This window comes from Schistocerca nitens, chromosome 4 (genome assembly GCF_023898315.1).
Source record: "Schistocerca nitens isolate TAMUIC-IGC-003100 chromosome 4, iqSchNite1.1, whole genome shotgun sequence".
Taxonomy (NCBI): domain Eukaryota; kingdom Metazoa; phylum Arthropoda; class Insecta; order Orthoptera; family Acrididae; genus Schistocerca; species Schistocerca nitens.
Genome location: NC_064617.1, coordinates 744,907,073 through 744,932,810, shown reverse-complemented (window position 1 = coordinate 744,932,810; position 25,738 = coordinate 744,907,073). Strand labels below are relative to the sequence as shown.

The following is a 25,738-nucleotide window of genomic DNA, read 5'->3' as shown; positions in this document are numbered from 1 at the left end:
CCCGGGAGTAGACAACATTCCATTAGAACTACTGATGGCCTTGGGAGAGCCAGTCATGACAAAACTCTACCATCTGGTGAGCAAGATGTATGAGACAGGTGAAATACCCACAGACTTAAAGAAGAATATAATAATTCCAATCCCAAAGAAAGCAGGTGTTGACTGATGTGAAAATTACCGAACTATCAGTTTAATAAGTCACGGCTGCAAAATAATAACGCGAATTCTTTACAGACGAATGGAAAAACTGGTAGAAGCGGACCTCGGGGAAGATCAGTTTGGATTCCGTAGAAATGTTGGAACACGTGAGGCAATACTAACCTTACGACTTATCTTAGAAGAAAGATTAAGGACAGGCAAACCTACGTTTCTAGCATTTGTAGACTTAGAGAAAGCTTTTGACAACGTTGACTGGAATACTCTCTTTCAAATTCTGAAGGTGGCAGGGGTAAAATACAGGGAGCGAAAGGCTATTTACAATTTGTACAGAAACCAGATGGCAGTTATAAGAGTCGAGGGGCATGAAAGGGAAGCAGTGGTTGGGAAAGGAGTGAGACAGGGTTGTAGCCTCTCCCCTATGTTATTCAATCTGTATATTGAGCAAGCAGTAAAGGAAACAAAAGAAAAATTCGGAGTAGGTATTAAAATTCATGGAGAAGAAGTAAAAACTTTGAGGTTCGCCGATGACATTGTAATTCTGTCAGAGACAGCAAAGGACTTAGAAGAGCAGTTGAACGGAATGGACAGTGTCTTGAAAGGAGGATATAAGATGAACATCAACAAAAGCAAAACGAGGATAATGGAATGTAGTCAAATTAAATCGGGTGATGCTGAGGGGATTAGATTAGGAAATGAGACACTTAAAGTAGTAAAGGAGTTTTGCTAGTAAAATAACTGATGATGGTCGAAGTAGAGAGGATATAAAATGTAGACTGGCAATGGCAAGGAAATCGTTTCTGAAGAAGAGAAATTTGTTAACATCGAGTATAGATTTAAGTGTCAGGAAGTCGTTTCTGAAAGTATTTGTATGGAGTGTAGCCATGTATGGAAGTGAAACATGGACGATAAACAGTTTGGACAAGAAGAGAATAGAAGCTTTCGAAATGTGGTGCTACAGAAGAATGCTGAAGATAAGGTGGGTAGATCACGTAACTAATGAGGAGGTATTGAATAGGATTGGGGAGAAGAGAAGTTTGTGGCACAACTTGACTAGAAGAAGGGATCGGTTGGTAGGACATGTTTTGAGGCATCAAGGGATCACAAATTTAGCGTTGGAGGGCAGCGTGGAGGGAAAAAATCGTAGAGGGAGACCAAGTGATGAATACACTAAGCAGATTCAGAAGGATGTAGGTTGCAGTAGGTACTGGGAGATGAAGAAGCTTGCACAGGGTAGAGTAGCATGGAGAGCTGCATCAAACCAGTCTCTGGACTGAAGACCACAACAACAACAACAACCTTGCTCTTGCCAACCTAAAAATAGCTATAATTATTATTCTGTAATTGACGTTAATACTGATGGAATGTTGTTCAGAACTCCATAGTCAGTCATGTATAGAAATATCTGAGGTAACACCCATTAACCCTATATGTTTATTTTTCTCGGTTTTATTTTCTATAAGTAGACTCTGTGCCAGAATCGCCTGTCTGGTTTCTAATCCTTTTGTAAATGCAAACTGTTGTTCACTCTACCCTCCACCTTCAGCTCTCATTAAAATTATCTGTTGAGAATTCTTAATGCATGCGTGACGGGCTTAATTTCGGTACTCTGCAATTCTTATAGCTGCCACCTTCTTTGGTGTAGGAATCATGACACGATTCTAGAAGTCGCCTTGGTGTCTCTCCTACGTTGCAGATTGTCCTAATCAGTTTCAGCAGAATCATTTTCACACTGTCACCCACATTCTCGATCTGTTCTGCAGAAATTGCAGTATTGGACATAATTTCCATAATTACTATCAAACTCAAAAAACTTCCTGTTACATTAAAACTATGTGCCGGACCAATATTCGAAGTCGGGATCTTTGCCTTTTGCGAGAAAGTGCTCTACCGATTTTTTTTAGGGAGGGTAGGAGAAACAGAATCTTTATTATTCACAAAATAAACATAGTACGTCCTTACACGTTATAACTGGCCTGGAACAAACCTCGCTGCCGTCCTTCCATGCAGCGTGAAATAACAACAAAGTCAGAGTGGGGCCACCTCCGACACCCTAAAGAAAAGTATTTATAGACATGAAAACAAAATTTGAAGTACATCCCATTGCTAACTGTGCAAGCGTTAGTTTTTCCTAGGTCGCATACTCGCGTAGTTGTTCTTAGCTGGCACTTTACTTAGTTTCACAACGACAGCAACGCCTCTCATTTTTGCGCACCCGGGACACCCCAAGTATATGGCGGGTCCGCAAAAACCGTTACTAGGAAATTGGCATACCAATCCTTGTACTTTTGTAGCCGTAATAGTTTTGTGTATCCATCTTGCAAATATTGCCAGTAATCAAGTACGTTCAGACCTGTGTCTCTATAGATGTAATGGACCGTCATACCTGTGATCCACATCACTGTGTTCGTCTTATGACGCGGAAAATAAGTTTCCTCTGGAAAAAATACTATGTCGGAAGATACTGCTGTATAGATAGTGCCCCGCATGAACGCTATTATCTTCCTTGCGAGAGTCCAGACAGCCAATGCCGGAGACCAGCCGGTGGTCATCCGTATCCAGCACTCCGCATTGCAGACACATGGGCGAATCCGCCAAATGTATTGCGTACTTTTTATCATTCATAGGGTATTTTCGGTTCACTACAATGTACCATGTTGATCTGACTGGTGCCAATTAACGGCTGGATGGTTCCGTTCCACCCTATTCCGGGTGATCTGTCGAAGAAGCAGATGATACACGTCCTTCGATGTCGACTGTCGGGTCGTCGGTAAACGCTCTCGAACGTAACTGTGTTCCACTATGAACATGCGCACATACGTTAACGGGGGCGATGTACGGCCGACACTGACTGAAGGAAGATGCGATGTTGGTACTAGTTCTTCAAATGACTCTGAGGTCATCAGTCCCCTAGAACTTAGAACTACTTAAACCTAACTAACCTAAGGGCATCACACACACCCATGCCCGAGGCAGAATTCGAACCTGCGACCGTAACGGTCGCGCGGTTCCAGACTGTAGCGCCTAGAACCGTTCGGCCACCCCGGCCGGCGTCTAGTTCTTCGATGATCGTTCCCGTAAGCGAGTGATTCCTGTTGTGCCACCGTTTTAAAATAGTATTAATATACATGGCACGCGCCTTCTCGTGCACGTTCACTAAACCAAGCCCCCCCCCCCCCCCCCATCTCGCGCTGGAAGGGTAAGCGTGTTGTACTGTACCTTAAAGAGCTGTCCCACGCTTACATAGTACCCAAAAGTCGCCTGAATCCTCATAGCCATCGTGCGCGTCAAGGGGGAAGGTGTGTCAGGTGGCACATCATGGGCGCGAGATAAGGGTTGACGAGTAGCACTCGCTGCATCATGTCCATCGACCGTAGGGCGTTTAGTCGTACTGCCTTGCAGATTCTGAGTAGTTGTCCGCAGCCGTTCCCGCTGTCTCCTTACGAAAGGTGATACCCAAACAGCGGAGGGTTTGCATCGCAGGTAACGGTCCTTCCGTTCCTGGTCCTAGTCCTCGCCCCACATGCATGAATTGTGATTTTCGGTAGTTGACCTGACTTACAGCTGCCATCCCATACGTCTGTAGCCAGTCCATTGCTGTTTGAGTCTCCCCCTCATTTCGTACGAGGAACACAATGTCATCCGCGTATGCTCTGCATTAGAATGATAGATGCCGTAGGGAGGTCCCGGTAAGACGGCGGCGAAGGCCTGCGAGGCACGGTTCTAAGGCGATCGCATGTAGGGGGATCGACAAGGGGCAACCCTGTCTGACTGATCTTAAGATCTTAAAATACTCAGTTCTCCCTCCGTTGATCACCATCACTGATCTTGCGCCGTGCAACAGCCACATCACAGCAGTGGTGAATAATGGCGAGACACCCATCCTGTTCATCACCGCCGCGAGGTACACATGATCCACGCGATCAAAAGCATGATCGAAATCTACTGCAACCATCGCCCCCCGGAGGCGGCATGCAGCCGCGAGGGCGACGGCGTCACGATAGTCTTCCAATCCTGTGCAGATGTTACTGATTCCGCCAAAACAAGTCTGATCGGCAGGTATTCGATTCTCCAGCGACTTTTTGATACGACTGCCCAGTATGCGCATGAAGATCTTGTAGTCACTATTAAGGAGGGTCAAGGGGTGATAATCACAAGGCCGGTTGCCGCCACGGGGCTTTGGTATCGGTATCGTGAGTCCTTCCATGAATTTAATGTGAACCGCTACTTCTCGGCGCAGGAGCTCATTAAACATGCATAGCCACATCGGTGTCATAATGGTCAGAAACGCACGGTAAAATTCCAAAGGGAATACTCAGTTCTCTGGACCTGGGGGCTTGTTGCAGGCACCTCGTGGAATCGCTTCCTCCAGCTCTTCACACGTAATTTCTGATAACCCGTCGGCTTCCTCGTTCACACTCGTCGCGTCTGGAATCTCCCCCAGGACGTTCCACAGCTCCCTATGACCCTCCACGTTGCTCGCATAGAATCTGGTAAAATGATCCGTGAACGCCTGTGCTGTGCCCCTTTGTGTGGTAAAACGACGGCGATCGCCGAGATCGATCTCATGTATTAACGTCCTTCGTCTTGTTCATCTCTGAGCTATCCTGCACAATTCACCGGCAATCGTTGTAGCTTGCAAGGCAAGTTTGGGGGGTAGCAGATGAGGTATGGCGGAACTACAGTTCTGAGAAAGGAGCTAGGGTCGTGATTCGACAGCTAAGTTGGTAGACAAATTGCTCGCCAAAGCAACGATTCCGTGATCGAGTCTCTCTCCTGCACACTGTTGTAATCTACCAAGAAGTTTCTTATCAACACACTTCGCTGCAGAGTGTAAATATCATTATAGAAACATCAAAAATGTTAATTTATGCTTTCCCGACGTATACAGCTGGCGAAGAGTTCTCGGGCTTCCAGCCGGGTGGCGATGTCTTCAAACTGCGATGTTTCGACGGGTACAGTGAAACAGAGATTGGTAGGGCCTTCAAGAGGAGACAGGCTGACAAATTTCAGGAAGAGGGAGAAGAGGAAGAGGAAGAGGGAGTTAACAAGAGACTCGCCTTTCTTCCACATTTGGGGCCCATATCAGCCAAAATCGGGAGGCTACTGAGAAAATCAAACATAAATACCGTCTTACGACCACCGCCGAAGACGAAAGAGCTGCTGGGCTCAGCTAAAGACCCACTCAAACTCAACGCACTTGGTATATACAGTATTGCCTGCGAATGTGGTATGCAGTGCATTGGATAAACGCAGCGCTGAATCTCTATAAGATGCGAGGAACACACCAGGCATGTCCGACTTGGACAGATAGAGAAATCTGCTATAGCGGAACATAGCATCAAAGAAAACCACGCCTTTCATTTCGAGAACACCAGGATGCTGTGCCGAACCGGGAGCTATTGGGACAGCGTCATTAAAGTATCAGTAGAAATATGGGTCCACCAGAATGTTGTGAACTGAGCGCGGCATGGAATTCAGCATTAGCCGCAATACGCCAGGAACGCACCAAGAACCGTCCAGCTCACGAGACGCGACCGGAATGCTCTGACGGAGACACGAACGGCGCACCCGCTTCCCCCTCCGCCCCGCCCGCCGGCTCCTCTGGATCCAGCCTCCCGTGGCCAGGTGGGGGGGGGGGGGGCGGGGGGGCGGGGCACGCCGCAGGTATGAAGGGACCGGCATCCGCCAAGTCTCGGCACTTCGCCAAAAGATGACGAGTATGTCACTCGTCGAAACGTCGCAGTTTGAAGACATGCCACCCGGCTGGAAGCCCGAGAACTCTACGCCATCAAAAATGTTGTCGCTTAGTATGGATTATTGTACCGGTGAGAGTGCTTGCCGATGGGACGCTGCAGTCAGCTGACAGGGGCACCTCGTGTGGCCGGCAGGTGTCGCGGCTGTCGGCGTGCCGGCTGAGCGGCTCGACGCTGTCGGTGAACGGTGACGTGGTGGCGCGCTGCCGGGCGCCCAGCGTCGGCATCGACACCGACCTCGTCAGCGAGTTCGACCCCTCCAGCTCGGACTCGGGCGTCATCAGCCGCTGCGCCGTCGTCAAGCCGCTCAAGCTGCGCCTTTGCGAGCCCATCTTCGGCGGCCGCAAGTCCAAAGCGGCGGGCAAGAGGCCAGGCGTCGAGGTGAGTAGACCAGCAGAATTCCCGCGGCCGCTGACGCCGCATAGCGGGCAAACACCCTTTCCCCGCGGTCCCTCCTTCCTCACGGCTACATTTGGTTTGTGTTATCGGCTGTTCTAGAAGTATTGCCTTCCCATTAGACTTTGATGTTAGCCATGTTTGTGTTGAATTGTTCGCCGTTCACGTAATTCAGTTCAGTACGAAATGCGCAAGAAAACCTTACTATCATATCTGAACACGTAGAAACGTGTGTAGTGACGGAAAAATACGAGCGGCATTTTTTTCTGAAAGGTGATTCATTTTATTCGAATTCCAGAACACCATACCACTTCCCACTCTTTTCACTATAAAGTTCTACTTTCCAATATAATCTCCATAGACTGCGACGGCCTTATGCCAACTTACTGCAAAGGCCTGTATGCCCGCATGATACACTACTGGCCATTAAAATTGCTACACCGCGAAGTTGGCGTGCTACAGACGCGAAATTTAACCGACAGCAACAAGATGCTATGATATGCAAATGATTAGCCTTTCAGAGCATTCACACAAGGTTGGCGCCGGTGGCGACACCTACAACGTGCTGACATGAGGAAAGTTTCCAACCGGTTTCTCATACACAAACAGCAGTAGGACCGCGTTACCTGGTGAAACGTTGTTGTGATGCCTCATGTAAGGAGGAGAAATGCGTTCCATCACGTTTCCGACTTTGATAAAGGTCGGATTGTAGCCTATCGCGATTGCGGTTTATCGTATCGCGACATTGCTGCTCGCGTTGGTCGAGATCCAATGACTGTTGGCAGAATATGGAATCGGTGGGTTCAGGAGGGTAATACGGAACGCCGTGCTGGATCCCAACGGCCACGTATCACTAGCAGTCGAGACGACAGGCATCTTATTCCCATGGCTGTAACGGATCGTGCAGTTACGTCTCGATCCCTGAGTCAACAGATGGGGACGTTTGCAAGACAACAACCATCTGCACGAATAGTTCGACGACGTATGCAGCAGCAAGGACTATCAGCTCGGAGACCCTTGAAGCTGCATCACAGACAGGAGCGCCTGCGATGGTGTACTCAACGACGAACCTCGGTGCACGAATGACAAAACGTCATTTTTTCGGATGAACCCAGGTTCTGCTTACAGCATCATGATGCTCGCATCCGTGTTTGGCGACATCGCGGTGAACGCACATTGGAAGCGTGTATTCGTCATCGCCATACTGGCGTATCACCCGGCGTGATGGTATGGGGTGCCATTGGTTACACGTCTCGGTCACCTCTTCTTAGCACTGACGGCACTTTGAACAGTGGACGTTACATTTCAGATGTGTTACGACCCGTGGCTCTACCCTTAATTCGATCCCAGCGAAACCCTACATTTCAGCAGGATAATGCACGACCGCATGTTGCAGGTCCTGTACGGGCCTTTCTGGATACAAGAAATGTTTGACTGCTGCCCTGGCCTGCACATTCTCCAGATCTCTCACCAATTGAAAGCGTCTGGTCAATGGTGGCCGAGCAACTGACTCGTCACAATACGCCAGCCACTACTCTTGATGAACTGTGGTATCGTGTTGGAGCTGCATGGGCAGCTGTTCCTGTACACGCCATCCAAGCTCTGTTTGACTCAATGCCCAAGCGTATCAAGGCCGTTACTATGGCCAGAGGTGGTTGTTCTGGGTACTGATTTCTCAGGATCTATGCACCCAAATTGCGTGGAAATGTAATCACATTCTAGTATAATATATTTGTCCAATGAATACTCGTTTATCATCTGCATTTCTTCTTGGTGTAGCAATTGTAATCGCCAGTAGTGTAGAAATGATGAATTTCTCTTCACAGTGCTTAAATTTCAGAGCTTTGCACTGGGTAAATATTTTTTTCTGCTTCTTTATTTCTCCCTCTCTCTCTCTCTCTTTCTCACTCTCTCTATCTATCTATCTCTCCTCTCTTTCTCCGAACTAGGTGCTGATAGGATTTCAACTGGAAGTGTTATAATAATAAAGTTCCTAAATTTATTTATACGACTAGCTGTTACTCGCGGGTGTGCTCGCATGCAGTCGTCGTTCTCATATCGAGGAAGCGGAGCGATTTTCTGACTTTCAGAAGGGCATGATCGTTGGCTTTCGGGCCAAGGGTGGAAGCATTTGCGAAATGGCTAGGTCTGTATACTGTATGCGTGGCGCCGTGATTAAACTATAGCGTGCGTAGCAAAATGGAGCTATCCAAAACTGGTTCCCGGCCATAGATGATAGGGGTGAACGACGACTGCAGAGATGTGTACATGTGTACAGACGTGCAACTGTTGAGCAAGTGATCACCTAGATGAACCAAGGGGCTACCAACAGTGTCTCCTCAACAGCTATTCAGCAAACGTTCCTGCGTATGGGCCTCCTCAGCAGATTCCTGGTTAACGCACCCATGCTGACTGCTGCTCATCGACGACGAAGGCTGAAATTTGCACGCAAATACCACAACTGGACATCCAATGAATGGCGACAGGCTTCCTTTCAGCTGAATCACGTTTTATGCTCCATCGAACTGAAAGCAAACAATCGTCGGAAGCTCCCAGTGTTGAGGTGGGAGCGTTATGATCCCGGAATGTTTCCGTGGCATTCCCCTGCGTTATCTAGTGTCGCCTAGTTCATTTTCGCAATGGAGCATCATAAGTATGCATCTGTTCCTGGGGACCAAGACCACCCCCATTAAGTTGTTTATCCTCGGCACGATGTCAATGCAACATGACAATGCTCACATTGTACAGCAGTGGTTCGAAGAGCAACAGCATGCGTTTACCGGACTCAAGTGGCCACCAAACTCTACCCCCCGCCCCCCCCCCCCCCCCCCACCTCCCTCCCTCACCGGATTTAAACCCAAGTGAGAATCTATGAAACAACGTCGATCTGGCTTTTCAGGCGAGAAACCTAGAGTCACTGGCGATGACACTGTGCCGACATGCATCTACATCGCTGTCAGTACCTTTCAGAATCTCATTTTCTGAGCGTCTGCACGTCTGGCGCTGCAGAAGGTTGTTATGTAGGCTTTTGAGTCGTAGTTACATTGGTGTTACTAGGCAGTGTATGTGCTTATGTAGGCGTCTCTTACCGATGCTAAGAGTGGCTAAGAGCGACAGTCTTTTGTGAAAAAGTATCAAAGCAAAACAAATTTGTCTAGTATGTCTGGGTAACATATATTTACCACTAAAATATTGTCAGTGGCCTCAGTTAAAAACACTGTCCCTAATGAGGTTTTATATATATCCATCAGCATATAAATTTTTATGATAATGGATTGTTTAAAAGATGGCTTAGTCTAATTATTTTATTGCAGTTTGCAAAAGTGGAAACAAAATTAATCGTTTGCTCTCAGGGAGCCAGTAATTTAAGCCTGGTCAATCATTTATTTATTACATCTGCGAGAACTTATTTGAGTGTTAATGGGTAGATAAAGTTACTGTAATGACACACTATTTGGATACTATGTCATTCTATCTACAATGCCGCACATTTGTTCGAAGCATACGAAGCAATCTGCAAAGCAACGATTTTCCCTTCAATAATGCTGTTTCATTAGAAGATTTAAGGAAAATAAACCGCATTGAGATGAAGGAAGCCAACGACCTTGCCGCAGTTGTAACACCGGTTCCCGTCAGATCACTGAAGTTAAGCACTGTCGGGCTTGGCTAGCACTTGTATGGGTGACCGTATGAGTCTGCCGAGCGCTGTTGGCAATCTGGCTGCACTCGACCCTTGTGAGGTCAACTGAGGAACTACTTGACGAAGAAGTAGCGGCTCCGGTCACGAAAGCTGACAACGGCCGGGAGAGCGGTGTCCTGAACACATGCCACTCCATAACCGCATCCACTAAAGCGGATGCAGTTGATGAGGATGGCGCGGCTGTCGATCGTACGTTCGGCCTTCCAAGGCCCATTCGGATGGAGATATGAAGAACAGAGAAATCAAAATGTTGTTAAAACTCGGTCATTTGCGACCAGAGTCATTCCCGCAAATGAATGTGAAGATGGGAGTTCAGATCGTCAGCCATTCTGTTGACAAAACTGTCAGAACTTGTATAGCAACTAAATAATTACAGTGATACACTATAAAACACAGCTGATTCAAAAGAATTTAATAACAATCTATTTGCCGCTTTCAAAAGCAAGAGAAGGTTTCTCGTCTGCCCGAAATAGCTGTACATTATCAAAACAACGACCGGTGATAACAGAAACTTCAGAAAGGGCAGACGGTGTGAGAAAGCCGCACATAAAATGAATAAAAAGACAGTTCAAATCACTATACCTCTATGCATTACAGAATTGAGATAAAGTGTTAATGAAGTTACTTAGTCTTTTTCTAGAGGAACAAATTTTTAGAGCTAAATTTTTTCTAAGATGTTTTCAAGATGTCCTTGAGAATTTATTTTGGGTGTACCGTCAGAGTGGTGGCTACGAACGGAACCCATCAACGAGAAGGACTGTTGAATGTAATGAACAGTCTAACGATTACGGAATATCGGCAGAGTAAACCGAAGTAAGTAACTAGTAGTAATAGAAATGAGAATAGCGAGACACTTAACATTAAAACTGGTGGTCCCTTGGTAAAAGGAGTGAAGGATTTCCGCTACCTTGTAAGCAAAATAAACCTTGACGGACGAAGGTAGAAGAACATAAAAATCAGACTAGCACAAGCAAAGAGAGCATCCCTGGCGGAGAGAAGTGCACTAGTATTAAAGATAGGCGTTAATTCAGGAAAGAAATTTCTTAGACTGTACGTTTCTAGCACAGCATTGTATATTTGTGAAATATGAAGAGTTGGGAAAACCGTAACAAAAGAGAATCGAAGCGTCTGAGATCTCTTGTTTCATAAGAACGTTAATATTAGGTGGTCTGGTGAGATAAAGAAAGAGGTCTTCCGCAGAATTGGCGTAGAGAGAAACATTTGGAAAACACTGACAAGAAGAAGGGACGGGATGATAAGATATGCGTAGAACAACCTTCGCTGAACAGAGGAAGCTGTAGAGGGTCAAAAGAGTAGGGGGAGTTATAGAACGGAATACATCAAACTAACAATTGAAGACGTAGGGTGCAAGTGCTATTGTGAGATGAAAAGGTTAGACCAGAAGAGGAAGTAGTAATGTGGTGCAAACCAGTCAGAAGACCGGTGATTCTAAAAACATTGCTGTTTATTCCCAAGGAGTTGTAGATTATTTATGTTCACCGTAATGGCCTATTACCAGTCTAATAAGGTGTTCGGTATATGCTTATCTGAACACGATGGATTTTCAGATGGCATTGACTGTAACCTGCTTAAGTAAGTACACTCCTGGAAATTGAAATAAGAACACCGTGAATTCATTGTCCCAGGAAGGGGAAACTTTATTGACACATTCCTGGGGTCAGATACATCACATGATCACACTGACAGAACCACAGGCACATAGACACAGGCAACAGAGCATGCACAATGTCGGCACTAGTACAGTGTATATCCACCTTTCGCAGCAATGCAGGCTGCTATTCTCCCATGGAGACGATCGTAGAGATGCTGGATGTAGTCCTGTGGAACGGCTTGCCATGCCATTTCCACCTGGCGCCTCAGTTGGACCAGCGTTCGTGCTGGACGTGCAGACCGCGTGAGACGACGCTTCATCCAGTCCCAAACATGCTCAATGGGGGACAGATCCGGAGATCTTGCTGGCCAGGGTAGTTGACTTACACCTTCTAGAGCACGTTGGGTGGCACGGGATACATGCGGACGTGCATTGTCCTGTTGGAACAGCAAGTTCCCTTGCCGGTCTAGGAATGGTAGAACGATGGGTTCGATGACGGTTTTGATGTACCGTGCACCATTCAGTGTCCCCTCGACGATCACCAGTGGTGTACGGCCAGTGTAGGAGATCGCTCCCCACACCATGATGCCGGGTGTTGGCCCTGTGTGCCTCGGTCGTATGCAGTCCTGATTGTGGCGCTCACCTGCACAGCGCCAAACACGCATACGACCATCATTGGCACCAAGGCAGAAGCGACTCTCATCGCTGAAGACGACACGTCTCCATTCGTCCCTCCAGTCACGCCTGTCGCGACACCACTGGAGGCGGGCTGCACGATGTTGGGGCGTGAGCGGAAGACGGCCTAACGGTGTGCGGGACCGTAGCCCAGCTTCATGGAGACGGTTGCGAATGGTCCTCGCCGATACCCCAGGAGCAACAGTGTCCCTAACTTGCTGGGAAGTGGCGGTGCGGTCCCCTACGGCACTGCGTAGGATCCTACGGTCTTGGCGTGCATCCGTGCGTCGCTGCGGTCCGGTCCCAGGTCGACGGGCACGTGCACCTTCCGCCGACCACTGGCGACAACATCGATGTACTGTGGAGACCTCACGCCCCACGTGTTGAGCAATTCGGCGGTACGTCCACCCGGCCTCCCGCATGCCCACTATACGCCCTCGCTCAAAGTCCGTCAACTGCACATACGGTTCACGTCCACGCTGTCGCGGCATGCTACCAGTGTTAAAGACTGCGATGGAGCTCCGTATGCCACGGCAAACTGGCTGACACTGACGGCGGCGGTGCACAAATGCTGCCCAGCTAGCGCCATTCTACGGCCAACACCGCGGTTCCTGGTGTGTCCGCTGTGCCGTGCGTGTGATCATTGCTTGTACAGCCCTCTCGCAGTGTCCGGAGCAAGTATGGTGGGTCTGACACACCGGTGTCAATGTGTTCTTTTTTCCATTTCCAGGAGTGTATTTTTGGTGGCTACCGTCAATCTTCATCCTCGTGTGCGCAGGGGCTCATGTCTTAGTTTTCTGCAAGCCAAACGCCACATCACTTAGAAGTGAAACCTTCGCTGTGTGCACGGAGGAACGAAATGACTGTCTTAGTCAACACTACAAAAGACGTAAAATTTGAGAAACGCGTGATACTCTCCCTTCTGGCTGTTACTTTTATTGCAGCTGAAGTCCGTCTGCTTAGCTGGATGGTAACGTGTTTGCCTCCTGTGGAGTCGGCCCGGTCTCGATTCCCGGCTGGATTGGAGATTTTCTCCGCTCGTGGCCTGGGTGTTATGTTGTCCTCGTCCTCACTTCATCCTCATCACCAGCGTGCAACTCGCCCAGTGTGGCGTCGACTGCAGTAAGACTTGCACTTGGCGGACCGACTTCCCCGCATGGGGCCTCCCGTCCAACAATGTCGTACACTCATTTCATTTACACTGTAGTTGCAGTTTTATTATGGTGCTGGGCGAAGTCTCGTTGGGTTTCATCTAGTAAATTACTAGTCGTCAAGTATTAGGGAAGCTGAGCTGGATGTCATATCCTAACGCCTCAGACAATGCCGAACAAATAAAAATGGGGCGATAGTAAGAGGGAATTGCGACAGTGCACCAGCTTGTACCTTGAGACTGATGGTCTTCTAGCATGGAACATGTGATATTTGCAAATGAACTCAGTTTCTTTAATGCCATAAGTATTTGCGCTGTCTTAAAAATGGACATTTATATTAAGTGCCATGAGCTACTATTTCTAAATGTTTTTGCTTGTACCTGGTTTTGATAATACTTTATATTAATTTCATTTCACTTACGAATTATTAATATGTATTGGAGTACTAATGTAACACATTGACTATTGAATACCACACCGACAAGATTTTCTCAATTACAGCAAATTTGAGTAGAATGTTTATTCCTAGGTACTTGACCATGATGTACCATCGAATAGCGTATAACGTTTGGAAAAAAAACTTACTTTTCCAGAGCAATTTCTCTAATTTCAGAAAAAGACTGCAGCAAGAAAAAGTGAATGCTGTCATTGCAAACTGGAATAAGCACGTGTATTAATATTTTATTTCAGGGCTGGCTGGACATGAATGTTTGAAACGTTTCCAAAGGTAGAACATTCTGCCCTGCTTTCAATAAAATAGTTTTGTGTGTTGGGCCACACTATTATAAAAGACTAAACTGAGTAAACTGAATTTCTCATGTTTTGACTGGATTGTAACGGTCCTATTCAGGGCGGTTGACTGCTGTATACTGGTGTATGTCTTACTATATAAATTGTCTATTTGGGTTATCTGACAGCTACTGACGTTACATGTCTGGAACGTCATTGTAAAATTTGAAGGGAAGTGCTGTGTGTGAGGATGGTTGTACCGTAGGCTATTGCCTGCGCTGTTGCGGTAGGTGATTGACAGACAATTCTAGTAGGTGTTGATTGGGAATAGTGAATCGGCAGGATTTTGCCAGTGATGCACTATTTTAGTATGTGATAGGTAGGCAACAGCAAATTGGCAGCTTGTATGCAGGGGCTGTGGTTTCCTGCAGCAAAGCGTTACAGCAGTACGGCAGTTCTCTCGTGACCACAGTTTATGCTGCGCAACCCGGGTCAAGTGGTGCTGCTGGCTGGACTGGAACCGCTGAGTTTATCTCGTGTTTCATAATGAAGCAGCCCAACACGCAGAATTATTTTATTCAGAATTACTCTGGCCGTGGAAGCTTACGAACTCTCACCGACTGTTTATCGTGGTGGAGATTTTCTTTATGACAATCGTTTCGTTTTCTTTCCAATCAACATATTTTTCTTTTGTGATAGTTGTTTCGAGTTAATACTGATACAAACACATACGTCGGTGTGTGTTTGTGGCAGTCTCAACTTGAACCACATAGCTGGAAAGAATTTTCGATACTAGAGTCGATTTCTTTCTACGATGAATATTATTTTTTAGTTCGTACTGTGTACTGCGGTTTCCATTACAGTTGCAGAGCTATTTCTGCGATACTCGATTCGGTTTCTTTTCCACAATTGGTTCTTGCGAGTCTCCGCTTGAGCTACATAGGCAACGCGTATTTTCCGATACCACCTATGATTTATTTACGACAGGTTATTTCTGTGTTCGTATTGTGTGTCATGATGTCCAACACAGCTGTAGTTCTTGTTTTCGCGATACTCGACTCGTTTACATTTTAGGAAATGTTTCTCTTACTTATGTGTGGCTAGCGACGGGTTCGCACTGGTAACTTTCACAAGGGGAGACGTTGGGGGCACAGCTATACTTCAAACTTTGTACACCTTTAGTAGTCCGATAAAACAACATAATGTGCGAGTACTAAGGGCATTACTCTGAAAATTCCTAAAAAATCGCATCCACACACACTTCGGGCATTGCGAGGGTTAGGGCGTACGTTTTGAGCAAATATTTTGGTAAATAATACAGCCTCCCAAAACATGGAAAGCAAAGAGCTTGCAGTGGACGGGGTCCATTGTAAGATCTATCAGAGCGATTTTCGTTTACAGCTTTCGACTCGTTCGTTTCCGGTCCAGGGTGCCTTACGTCTTGATAAGTTTACTCTTCTCCAGCATCCCTGAAAGTTTGTAACTTAGTCATGGAATTACCCTATAAATACTCAGTCATAATTACTGCAACTACGAATTATGTAGACAAACCTGCTTTGTGAATCAATGTATCTGTTATTGAAAACTGTCTCAAAATGCCTACAGTAGTTTCTGAAATTAGTCTTCAAACAATGGCAGAAAAAGATGACATGGTATTTTAATTTATTGAAACATATTGATAGATCGTAATACACTCAAACAAAAGAAAGACGCTCAACGAAGGAATTATCCGAATTGGGCGAAAATCGGCAGATGTGATGTACAGACAAAATAATGATTACAATTTCCAAAAAAAATTGGATGATTTATTCAAGCGAAAGAGCTTCGAAATTTGAGCAAGTCAATAATGCGTTGATTTACCTCTGCTCCCTACGCACCAGACACGTGTTCTCTGGTCATCGTGACTCAATTGGAAGTCAGACACTCCGCAGCTCGTGGTCGTGCGGTAGCGTTCTCGCTTCCCATGCCCGGGTTCCCGGGTTCGATTCCCGGCGGGGCCAGGGATGTTCTCTGCCTCTTGATGACTGGGTGTTGTGTGCTGTCCTTAGGTTAGTTAGGTTTAAGTAGTTCTAAGTTCTAGGGGACTGATGACCATAGATGTTAAGTCCCATAGTGCTCAGAGCCATTTGAACCATTTTTTTTAAGTAAGACACATCACTGCAGACAATTCTACTACAGTTAACGAGACTCCAGGCCAAAGATTGAAATGGAGGCATCCCAGACAGGGGCAGGATGCCAACCTGACTGATGCCAACCATCACACGCCCCGACAACCAGGACTGATGTTCTAGGGTCCATTTCTTAAATAGCAAAATCCGTTTGGTTACCGTCTGCGACACTCTTAAAGCACAGAGGTACGTCGACGATATTCCACGGCCCGTTTTATTGTCCTTCACGACAATCCATCTTCGGCTTACATTTCAGCAAGATAATGCACACCCACCCACGGCCAGGATTTCTTCTGCTTGTCTGCACGCTTGCCAAACCCTACCTAGCTCTCTTTCCAGTTGAGAACGATTGGAGTATTATGGGCAGGGGCCTCCAACCAGGTCGGGATTTTGCCGATCTCACGTGCCAGTTGGACCGAATTTGGCACGATATCTCCCAGGAGGACATCCAGCAAATATTATCAATCAATGCAAAGCCGAATAACTGATTGCATAAGGGCCAGAGGTGGACCAACGCGTTATTTAACTGCTCACTTAGTGAAGCTCATTCTTTTGAATAAATCATCCATTTTTTCTGAGATTTTAATCATTCTCTTATCTGTACACGCGCGTCACACCTGCAGTTTTACGTCCTATTCGGATAATTACTTTTTCATGCGTCGTTTTTTAAATCTTATTCCAATAATTTTTTCCAAAATACAGTAAATTCTCGTAATCAAAACTATATGTGTTGCTCATGATTCAAAGTATCGCTAATAATATGATGTCAACATCTCCGTGTTGTTCAAATTATTTGTCGCATGTTCACTACGTCACTGGTCAAACTGCACGGCCAACATGGTAATTTGTTATTTATCCTTTCCGGTAGCTTGCCTATGAACGATTTTTCCCTAACTAGGAGCACTCTATACGACTTAGTGCGCTCGTGTTTATCATGTTTTTGTTGTCTTCCGCAGGTGGTTGCGCCTCAGAAGCCGCGCGACCCCGAGCGTGAGAAGCGCCGCCTGGCCCGGAAGAAGGAGAAGCGCGCCACGCTAATCCTGGGCCTCATCATGGGCTCCTTCATCGCCTGCTGGCTGCCCTTCTTCTTCCTGTACATCCTGCTGCCACTGTGTCCCGGCTGCGACATCCCAGACAGCGCGTTCGCCACCGCCTTCTGGCTCGGCTACACCAACTCGGCGCTCAACCCCGTCATCTACACCATCTTCAACAAGGACTTCCGCAGGGCGTTCCGCAGGATCCTCTTCAAATGATGTTTGTTTGTGGTTTGCTGCTGGCTTTGCGCCCGCTGCCGGCGGGGGCGCGATGCCCAGGGCAAACCCGGAAAAGATAAGCACCACCATCAACATCAGCAGCAGCAGCATCCGCAGCGGAGGTGATGTGTCGTCGCCCCGGCTGCAGCGTCCACCACTGGGCCCCCTCACGCGTCGCTAAGCGACGGCGGTGGACGTCAAGTGCAAGCTGTACGCCGCCGATAGTCACAGCCCGGACGTACAAAGTGACGGCGTCCGAGTCACTGAGCTGTTCATGTTCCTAGCGGCATGGAGGAAACCGCAAGAAAAGCTTGGGATCACAAAACAAAAGATAAGCCGAGGCGAAACACCATCTTTATTATAACGTGACACGCATACAGCAATAACTAGGCTAAGGTGTAGTTTTCGTACAAGTTGCCACCCGCCCCATATAAAGAGAAACGCCGCTGTAGAGTACGCGTGTACTGGTGAGTGGAGACATTAATTTAAAATGTGGCCTGTATCGCCTTGACACTGGACGTGTTTGAGCGATAATTTCCTGCGAGGAGTTTGCTTTCGCACTGCCAGCTCTGGCAATCAGGACAACTTTGTTTCAGTTATATAGTTTTACTACACCTGGAAGAATTATTCAAGTTATTCTAAAGATGGTGTACAAACATATTCCTCTATTACGTTAACATTAATGCTGCAAATACCACAGCCGGAACCATTAGCTCACTAGAAAACGTTTTCCGAGTCCTCGCGATCTCATTGTAAGACAGAACCAACAGGAAAAAAATTCCATTCATTTAATGTTGTATCACCTACCTCGGTTGTCCATGAAAGTGATTAAAAACTACTATGAAATTATTTGTCCTCAGTCACCCCACGACAGTAGCTAGGCAACACGCAGAAACAGAATTTGTTGTTTTATATTTTGTATACAGTTTTCCAAATATTTCATACATCACATCAGTGAATGACTAGCAAGTATCTGAAACACTGAATCTGGTACAAAAATCACTATAAACTTAAAAACACAGCTCAGAAATTTTTCACAGTGTCATCGAGACGTGTGCGATCAGCTTGTTCTGATGTTAACTCGCTTATAACCAAAGTCAATCAAAGAACAGTGTATGTACCACATACCAACCGTGTTAGCGTGTCAAAGTTACGCACTTAATTTACATGCACCATGTCAGCAGAAGATGAAACTATTGCATGTTTAGAATTCTACACATCATAACGCCATAATAACAACAAATAATTCAGAGCATATTTTTTTACGAAGTTTGGCAAGTTCTTGCTATACACTCTTATTTAGACAGTGATCGTATAAATCTTTTATTAAGTATTTCAATAAGGTGTTAATTTGTAAGTGACTGTCATCTGACTCTTAACTTTGCTTCAAGTTTTAGACCTTTTCGGCTGACAACGAGATAAAAATTTCTGAATAAATAAAGAAGTGTTTGTTAAGTAATGTAAATGTTAATACTCTGTATGATAACTGCCATCATCGTCAACCATCTCTATGTCATCATAGAACAGAGTAGCGATCATTGTGTTCCTCTCCATTGTTATAGCGCCACAACACTACGAATTATGAAACATTGTTTTAAGCACAGTTAAGACAAATAAGCCTCCTGGATAATGTTTTTAAATTGAACGTTCCAACTGAATCAGAATCTTCTTCTTTTCGTTAACAGACCATCTAGGTCTCCAATAACTTTCTCTTTATCATCGTATGAAGAGTGAATGATTGGTAATTCAGTAGTTGTAATTTTTTTAATAATCTTGAAAGAGCCCTGATTTTTAAATTCAAATAGCATGTAGTGCATACATTTTATGGCGATAAGAATGAAAGATGGTTTATTCTTTTATCACCACCAATTGCTAGTACAATCATTGAGGACACACTCACAGAAGTGAATGTATCTTTTGTACTACGTCCAGTGTGTAAATGTTTTGACTGAATACTTGTTGTTGCCTTAAAACGACGTAATGGGGGACTTAAAGGATGCTAGTTATCTCTCTTCCGAAACGACGTTTCGATATTTCTCGGCAAAAATTACCTGTTGTCTCAGTTTCTTTTCGGTATCGTATCATTTACTCCATACTCATCCTTTTATACATTATCATGACTTTAATTCTATGAAAATAATGCTTACTTACCGTTTGTTGCAAATATGAGTAACCATTTTTATTTTTATTTATGTTCTTTCACAGTACTTCATTAGGGAATTTCTTCACAAGAAACCAAAGGAAGTTTTCTCATACATAATTAAATAAAATCACTTGATAACAAGCTATGCTTGGAGAATTGATAACGATATGAACATTCATTCCAAATTTTAAATTCTGTTTCCAAACGAAACAATATTCTTAACTAAATGAATGTTAGTGCAGTATTTGTTAGATAAGCAAAGCTCATTTTATGTTTTTTTATATCTGTATGAAGAAAGTTACTCTTCTAGAAATACAGGATAGACTGAAATTTTATTAGAAGTACATGATTGATTTCTTACCTATCTTGACATAATTTGGTAGTTTAATTAATTATCTACTGATTTGTGTGTCACAGTTAAACAGTTAACAGTTTAGTTATAAATACTGCAACGAAGGATGGTGCTAGTTATATGATGCATTTAGTCATTACTATTATGAATAAATGACATTGTATGTACAGGTATAGCAATTTTCAAATGACTGAGTCATACTGATGTCTTTCGTGTAACAGAAGAACATCCAACTGGATGTACTTTTAAATTCTAAATTTGAGGTGCAACATGTTACAAGTTATTTAAATATATACTTGTTGTCTACTGTTAGTAAATAGTTACTCAATATCAAATAAAAAGTTCGATTTATACCTGTGAAAACACTAATTTTCTCCCAAGTATGACTGTGAAGGAATTTCACTAATTATATTGATTTCTTCAGCTTGTTTTGATTTACATTGTGTTTCAGATTACTTGTGTCAGCTAAAATCTAAAAAATATTTCAAAGCGTAAAACTTATCGCAGAAAAATGTTAATATGCAGCAACTGGAATTTCTTTACCCATCCTGATAAACAATTAACAAGCGCACAGTAAGTTATCATGTTATTTGCTAGTCTGTTATATTTGGATATCTATTTTCATCTTTTCTGTCGACAATAAAGAAACTTTTGTAATGGAAGTTCCATCTGGGTTTCACATTAGCTGTTCAGATAAATTCTGATATTTAGTAAATAATTTATTTTAACTCATTGTGTATGTGGATACTTCATATGAACAAGAATTAAATTCATATAGAAGTGAGTGTCTTCAGCAGAATTATGAAATTATGCTTACATGAATTCTAAATAGTATAAAGTGTAAATTACATTACATCGTAACTGTCACATGTAACTTACGTCTATCTGCGAGTGAGAAGTTATGTGTGTACTCACAGAAGTGCTAACACTTTTGGGAAATTTTGAGCCCCAAATTTTCCTTCAGTGTTATATCATTTCATTTTCAAATTTATATATAGGGTGTGTCATAAATGCAACACTATAAATAACTTTTGTCTCTATTTTCATACTTTGCGCTATGTCATGAAGGATGTGTAAGTAATGATTCGAGTATGTAATGTGAAGTCATTGTTTATTAAATTTATTGTCTAGATAGTGCACGATATTTAATATGTAAAATAATTACTCGATCTCTGTTATATTTAGATATTACAGGATATGCAATTAACAAGTTATAACATTAATTGTGTCACTGATTAAACATAATGTAATACATAACACATATATATATACATTTCCTTATTGAAGTAATATTTGTAGCTAAAGTGTATAATTTTGTATAGAAAATTGTAATTCTTGTCTCTTGTCCACAAAATGATACATATAAAAATACATACTTCTATCCTATATTGTTGTCACACCTTACATGTGTGTGTAAATTGTAACATGTAATATTCTTCCTATGAAATAGTTATGTACATTACAGCTGTAAACCAGATACTGTGTATATTGTAATTATAGTAACATACTGTTTTGTGTACAATGTTTATGCCAAAATAAGAAATTCAGTTAAAATAAATACATACTTTCGTTTTACAAAAGATCTGATTGTAAATTATTATTAATGATATCAAAATTTCAGGCAAATATCCTCAACAGCAGTCTCTGGTCTTTGGGACAAGTATTTGAGAACTAGTGTGATAGTACTTATGCACTCACACAGTTCATTGTTATTTTTATGCACTGAGAAAGTGTGAAGAATGCAAATAATTTATGATTCATAAAGTGGTCGATAAATTTACAGTAGTGTGCTATTAAGAAAAAGAGCTGCTAACCGTTTAAACAAACCGGTTCAAAATTTAGTTATTTAAGCAGTAACAGTTCCTTGCTAACAGTTTATTGTAGCCTCAAGATAATGGACTCGCGACATATGTGCTGTTTTCTGCGGAGGGGAGAACTACAGAAGACTGCTGGTTGGTGATCATTATTCCGTCATGTATTCCACTCAGGGTGGTGTAAACAACTAGGCATCTCGCGTGTACTGCAATCTTAGTTCACATGAAATCATCATCATTCATTAGTCCTCTGCAAGTCATTCTGCAAATCAGTACTGTTTTCTGGCGTTGCTACTTTCCTATAGACAACAGTATCATCTGCGAACAGCCTTAAAGAGCTTCCGAAGCTTCCTCCTAGATCATTTATATACACTGTAAACAGTAAGTAACGGTTCTATCAAGTCTCCGTGAGCCACTCCGGAAATTGCCTTTAGATCCGTCGATATTACTCGATAAATAGTACAATTCTCAAGGCTGTCAATTCAACTAAGTACTTGAGTGTTAAATTACGAACAACTTCAGTTGGAAAGACCACATAGATAATATTGTGAGGAAGGCCAGCCGAAGGTTGCGTTTCATTGGCAGGACACTTAGAAGATGCAACAAGTCCACTAAAGAGACATCTTACACTACACTCGTTCGTCCTCTTTTAGAATATTGCTGCGCGGTGTGGGATCCTTACCAGGTGCGATTGACGGAGGACATCGAAAGGTTGCAAAAAAGGGCAGCTCGTTTTTTATTATCACGTAATAGGGGAGAGAGTGTGGCAGATATGATACGCGAATTGGGATGGAAGTCATTAAAGCAAAGACATTTTTCGTCGCGGCGAGATCTATTTACGAAATTTCAGCCACCAACTTTCTCTTCCGAATGCGAAAATATTTTGTTGAGCCCAACCTACATAGGTAGGAATGATCATCAAAATAAAATAAGAGAAATCAGAGCTCGAACAGAAAGGTTTAGGTGTTCGTTTTTCCCGCGCGCTGTTCGGGAGTGGAATGGTAGAGAGATAGTATGATTGTGGTTCGATGAACCCTTTGCCAAGCACTTAAATGTGAATTGCAGAGTAATCATGGAGATGTAGATGTAGATCTTTTGATTGTAAGTAGATATTGATATTATCGCCTTTATTTGTCCGTTTCTTGGCATGGCTAAGTTACTGATGATTTTTTTTATACCATTGTATATAGTGAAGCATCTGAAGACGCAAATTTAATCTGCGAAAGAGGTCGTGTTCTCGAATAAAGAATTGTAACAGTCGCAGCAGTCTTGTTTATTCAAATCATGGAATATTCCGGCAGCGGTTGCCATACATATAAACTAGTGTGTACTTCTGATACCTAATCGTAAGCTATTTACAAAATTAACATCAAGACAGCACACTACGTTTTGAAGTCTGCAAAACATTTCCTACTCGTCACAAACTTGTATTGTCTCTTTGATGGTGTGGGTGGTGTTTCTTTAGATTGCATACCGAATATCAGGCAGACGATTGGAATTCGCCCCACCGCAGTGTGACTGCTGCAGGACTGCTCGCTATATATGGAGGCTCGTAATCTTGGTTATGGAACGCCGTGGCAAATTAAATTTTGATCGCAAGTTTAAGCATCCAGCAAACAGGAGCATTAACTACACTGGCAGATAGACCTCTTAGCGTTTAGGAGTGTATTGATAATGTCGGTGACGACAATATATTGTAAGAAGCACACTGCAACACGTTTTTAAAATATCACCCTTCCTGAGACACGTTTAAAAAGCCTATAATACTACAGTAAGAGGTACTGAAAATTAACTATGCATTATCGTCGTAAAACAGCTTCAAATTATTAAATTGGCCTGAGACAAGTAAACCTGTTTCCTGTGTTTAATCTTGTAATATTTCCTAGTATGGCTCTGAGCACTATGCGACTTAACTTCTGAGGTCATCAGTCACCTAGAACTTAGAACTAATTAAATCTAACTAACCTAAGGACATCACACACATCCATGCCCGAGTCAGGATTCGACCTGCGACCGTAGTGGTAGCTCGGTTCCAGACTGTAGCGCCTAGAACCGCACGGCCACTCCGGCCGGCATTTCCTAGTATGGATTAGTGTAGTTTCAATGTGAAAACAATGTTCCCAGCAACAAACCGTCATCCAGAATCCATAGAGGACAGCACACCTAACGAAGGGGGTAAGAGAGCCAATCATTTCCAGTAATTCCATCAGGAAGGAGGTACACGACTCGTGTTGTCTATAGTTCAACCATGCCTAGATGGTCAATATCGTGGTTCGATCACGTTATCATTGTTACTTTCAGCCGAAGGGCTCTCTCAACAAGTGCCCACGCGTCTCGGAGTAAGCCAAAGCGACATTCCTCAGAAATGGAGGAGATACAGAGAACAGAAACTGTCGACGACATGCTTCGCTCTGGCCACCCAAGAGCTACTACTGCAGTGGATGACTGCTACCTACGGATTACGGCTCGGAGGAACCCTGACAGCAACGCCACCATGTTGAATAATGCTTTCATGCAGCCACAGGACGTCGTGATAACTCAAAATGTACGCAATAGGCTGCATGATGCGCAGCTTCACTCCTGACGTCCATGGCGAGGTCCATCTTTGCAACCACGATACCATGCAGCGCGGTACAGATGGGCCCTACAACATGCCCAATGGACCGCTCAGGATTGGCATCATGATCTCTTAACCTACGAGTGTCACATATGCCTTCAACCAGACAATAGTCGGAGATGTGCTTGGAGGCTACCCGGTCAGGCTGAACGCTTTAGCGACACTGTCAAACGAGCGCAGTAAGATGGAGGTTCCCTGCTGTATTTGGGTGGCATTATGTGGGCTGACGTACGCCGCTGGTGGTCATGGGAGGCGCCGTAACGGCTGTATGATACGTGAATGCAATCCTGCGACCGGTAGTGCAACCATATCGGTAGCGTGTTGGCGAGGCATTAGTCTTCATGACGACAATTCGCGCCCCCATCGTGCATATCTTGTGGATGACTTCGTTCAGGATAACGAAGTCGCTCGACTAGAGTGACCAGGATGTTATCCAGACATGAACCCTATCGAACATGGCTGGGATAGATTGTAAAGGTCTATTTACGGAAGACGTGACCTACCAACCACTCTGAGGGATCTACGCCGAATCGCAGTTGAGGAGTGGGACAGTCTGGACCAACTGTGGCTTGATTAACTTTTGGATAGTATGCCACGACGAATATAGGCATGCATCAATGCAAGAGGACGTGCTACTGGGGATTAGAGGTACCGGTGTGTACAGCAATATGGACTACCACCTCTGAAGGTCTCGCTGTATGGTAGTACAACATGCAATGTGTGGTTTTCATGCGCAATAAAAAGGGTGGAAATGATGTTTATATTGATCTCTATTCCAATTTTCTGTACAAGTTGCGGAACTCTCGGAAGCCAGGTGATGCAAATCTTTTTTTGATGTGTGTAGATACAAGTTAACATTTTTAGAAGTAAGGTACAAGTACTAATGGCGTGATAAACACAGACAAACAGCGAATAAAGAAGATGATGAATATGTTGCAACTTCCAACGTGATTGGGGATATCGATCGCAAGGTATCTGAGTCACATGTATGAGGCGGAAGAGAGTGGAATTTTCATTAATTATGGTAAGATCTGAAAGGAGAAGGCTGTGGCATTTCACAGCACTTCATTGGTGTTCAAGACTGATTCTGAGTAATATCAAGTATGAACTGACATTCATTCTTCACGTCCCCGTGACCTGGTGTCAAGAAATCGTCAGATATCACCACATATAAATGAGTGAATGTCACACTCTATACCCTGGGAGAGCACTTGCC

The 25,738-nt window shown here is 44.2% G+C and overlaps 1 protein-coding gene and 1 pseudogene across 1 annotated transcript in view; both read left to right on the top strand.

The window, feature by feature from the left end:
• LOC126252009 (alpha-2B adrenergic receptor-like) overlaps positions 1-18,860 on the top strand; it is a 117,018-nt gene extending 98,158 nt beyond the window's left edge. The window contains exons 5-6 of the mRNA XM_049952793.1: positions 6,077-6,293; positions 17,300-18,860. Of these exons, the coding sequence (XP_049808750.1) occupies positions 6,077-6,293; positions 17,300-17,596 (514 nt within the window). The 3' untranslated portion in view covers positions 17,597-18,860. The remainder of the gene's footprint in view (positions 1-6,076; positions 6,294-17,299) is intronic.
• Positions 9,904-10,022, top strand: LOC126253974 (5S ribosomal RNA; annotated as a pseudogene).
• Positions 18,861-25,738: the final 6,878 nt, after the last annotated feature.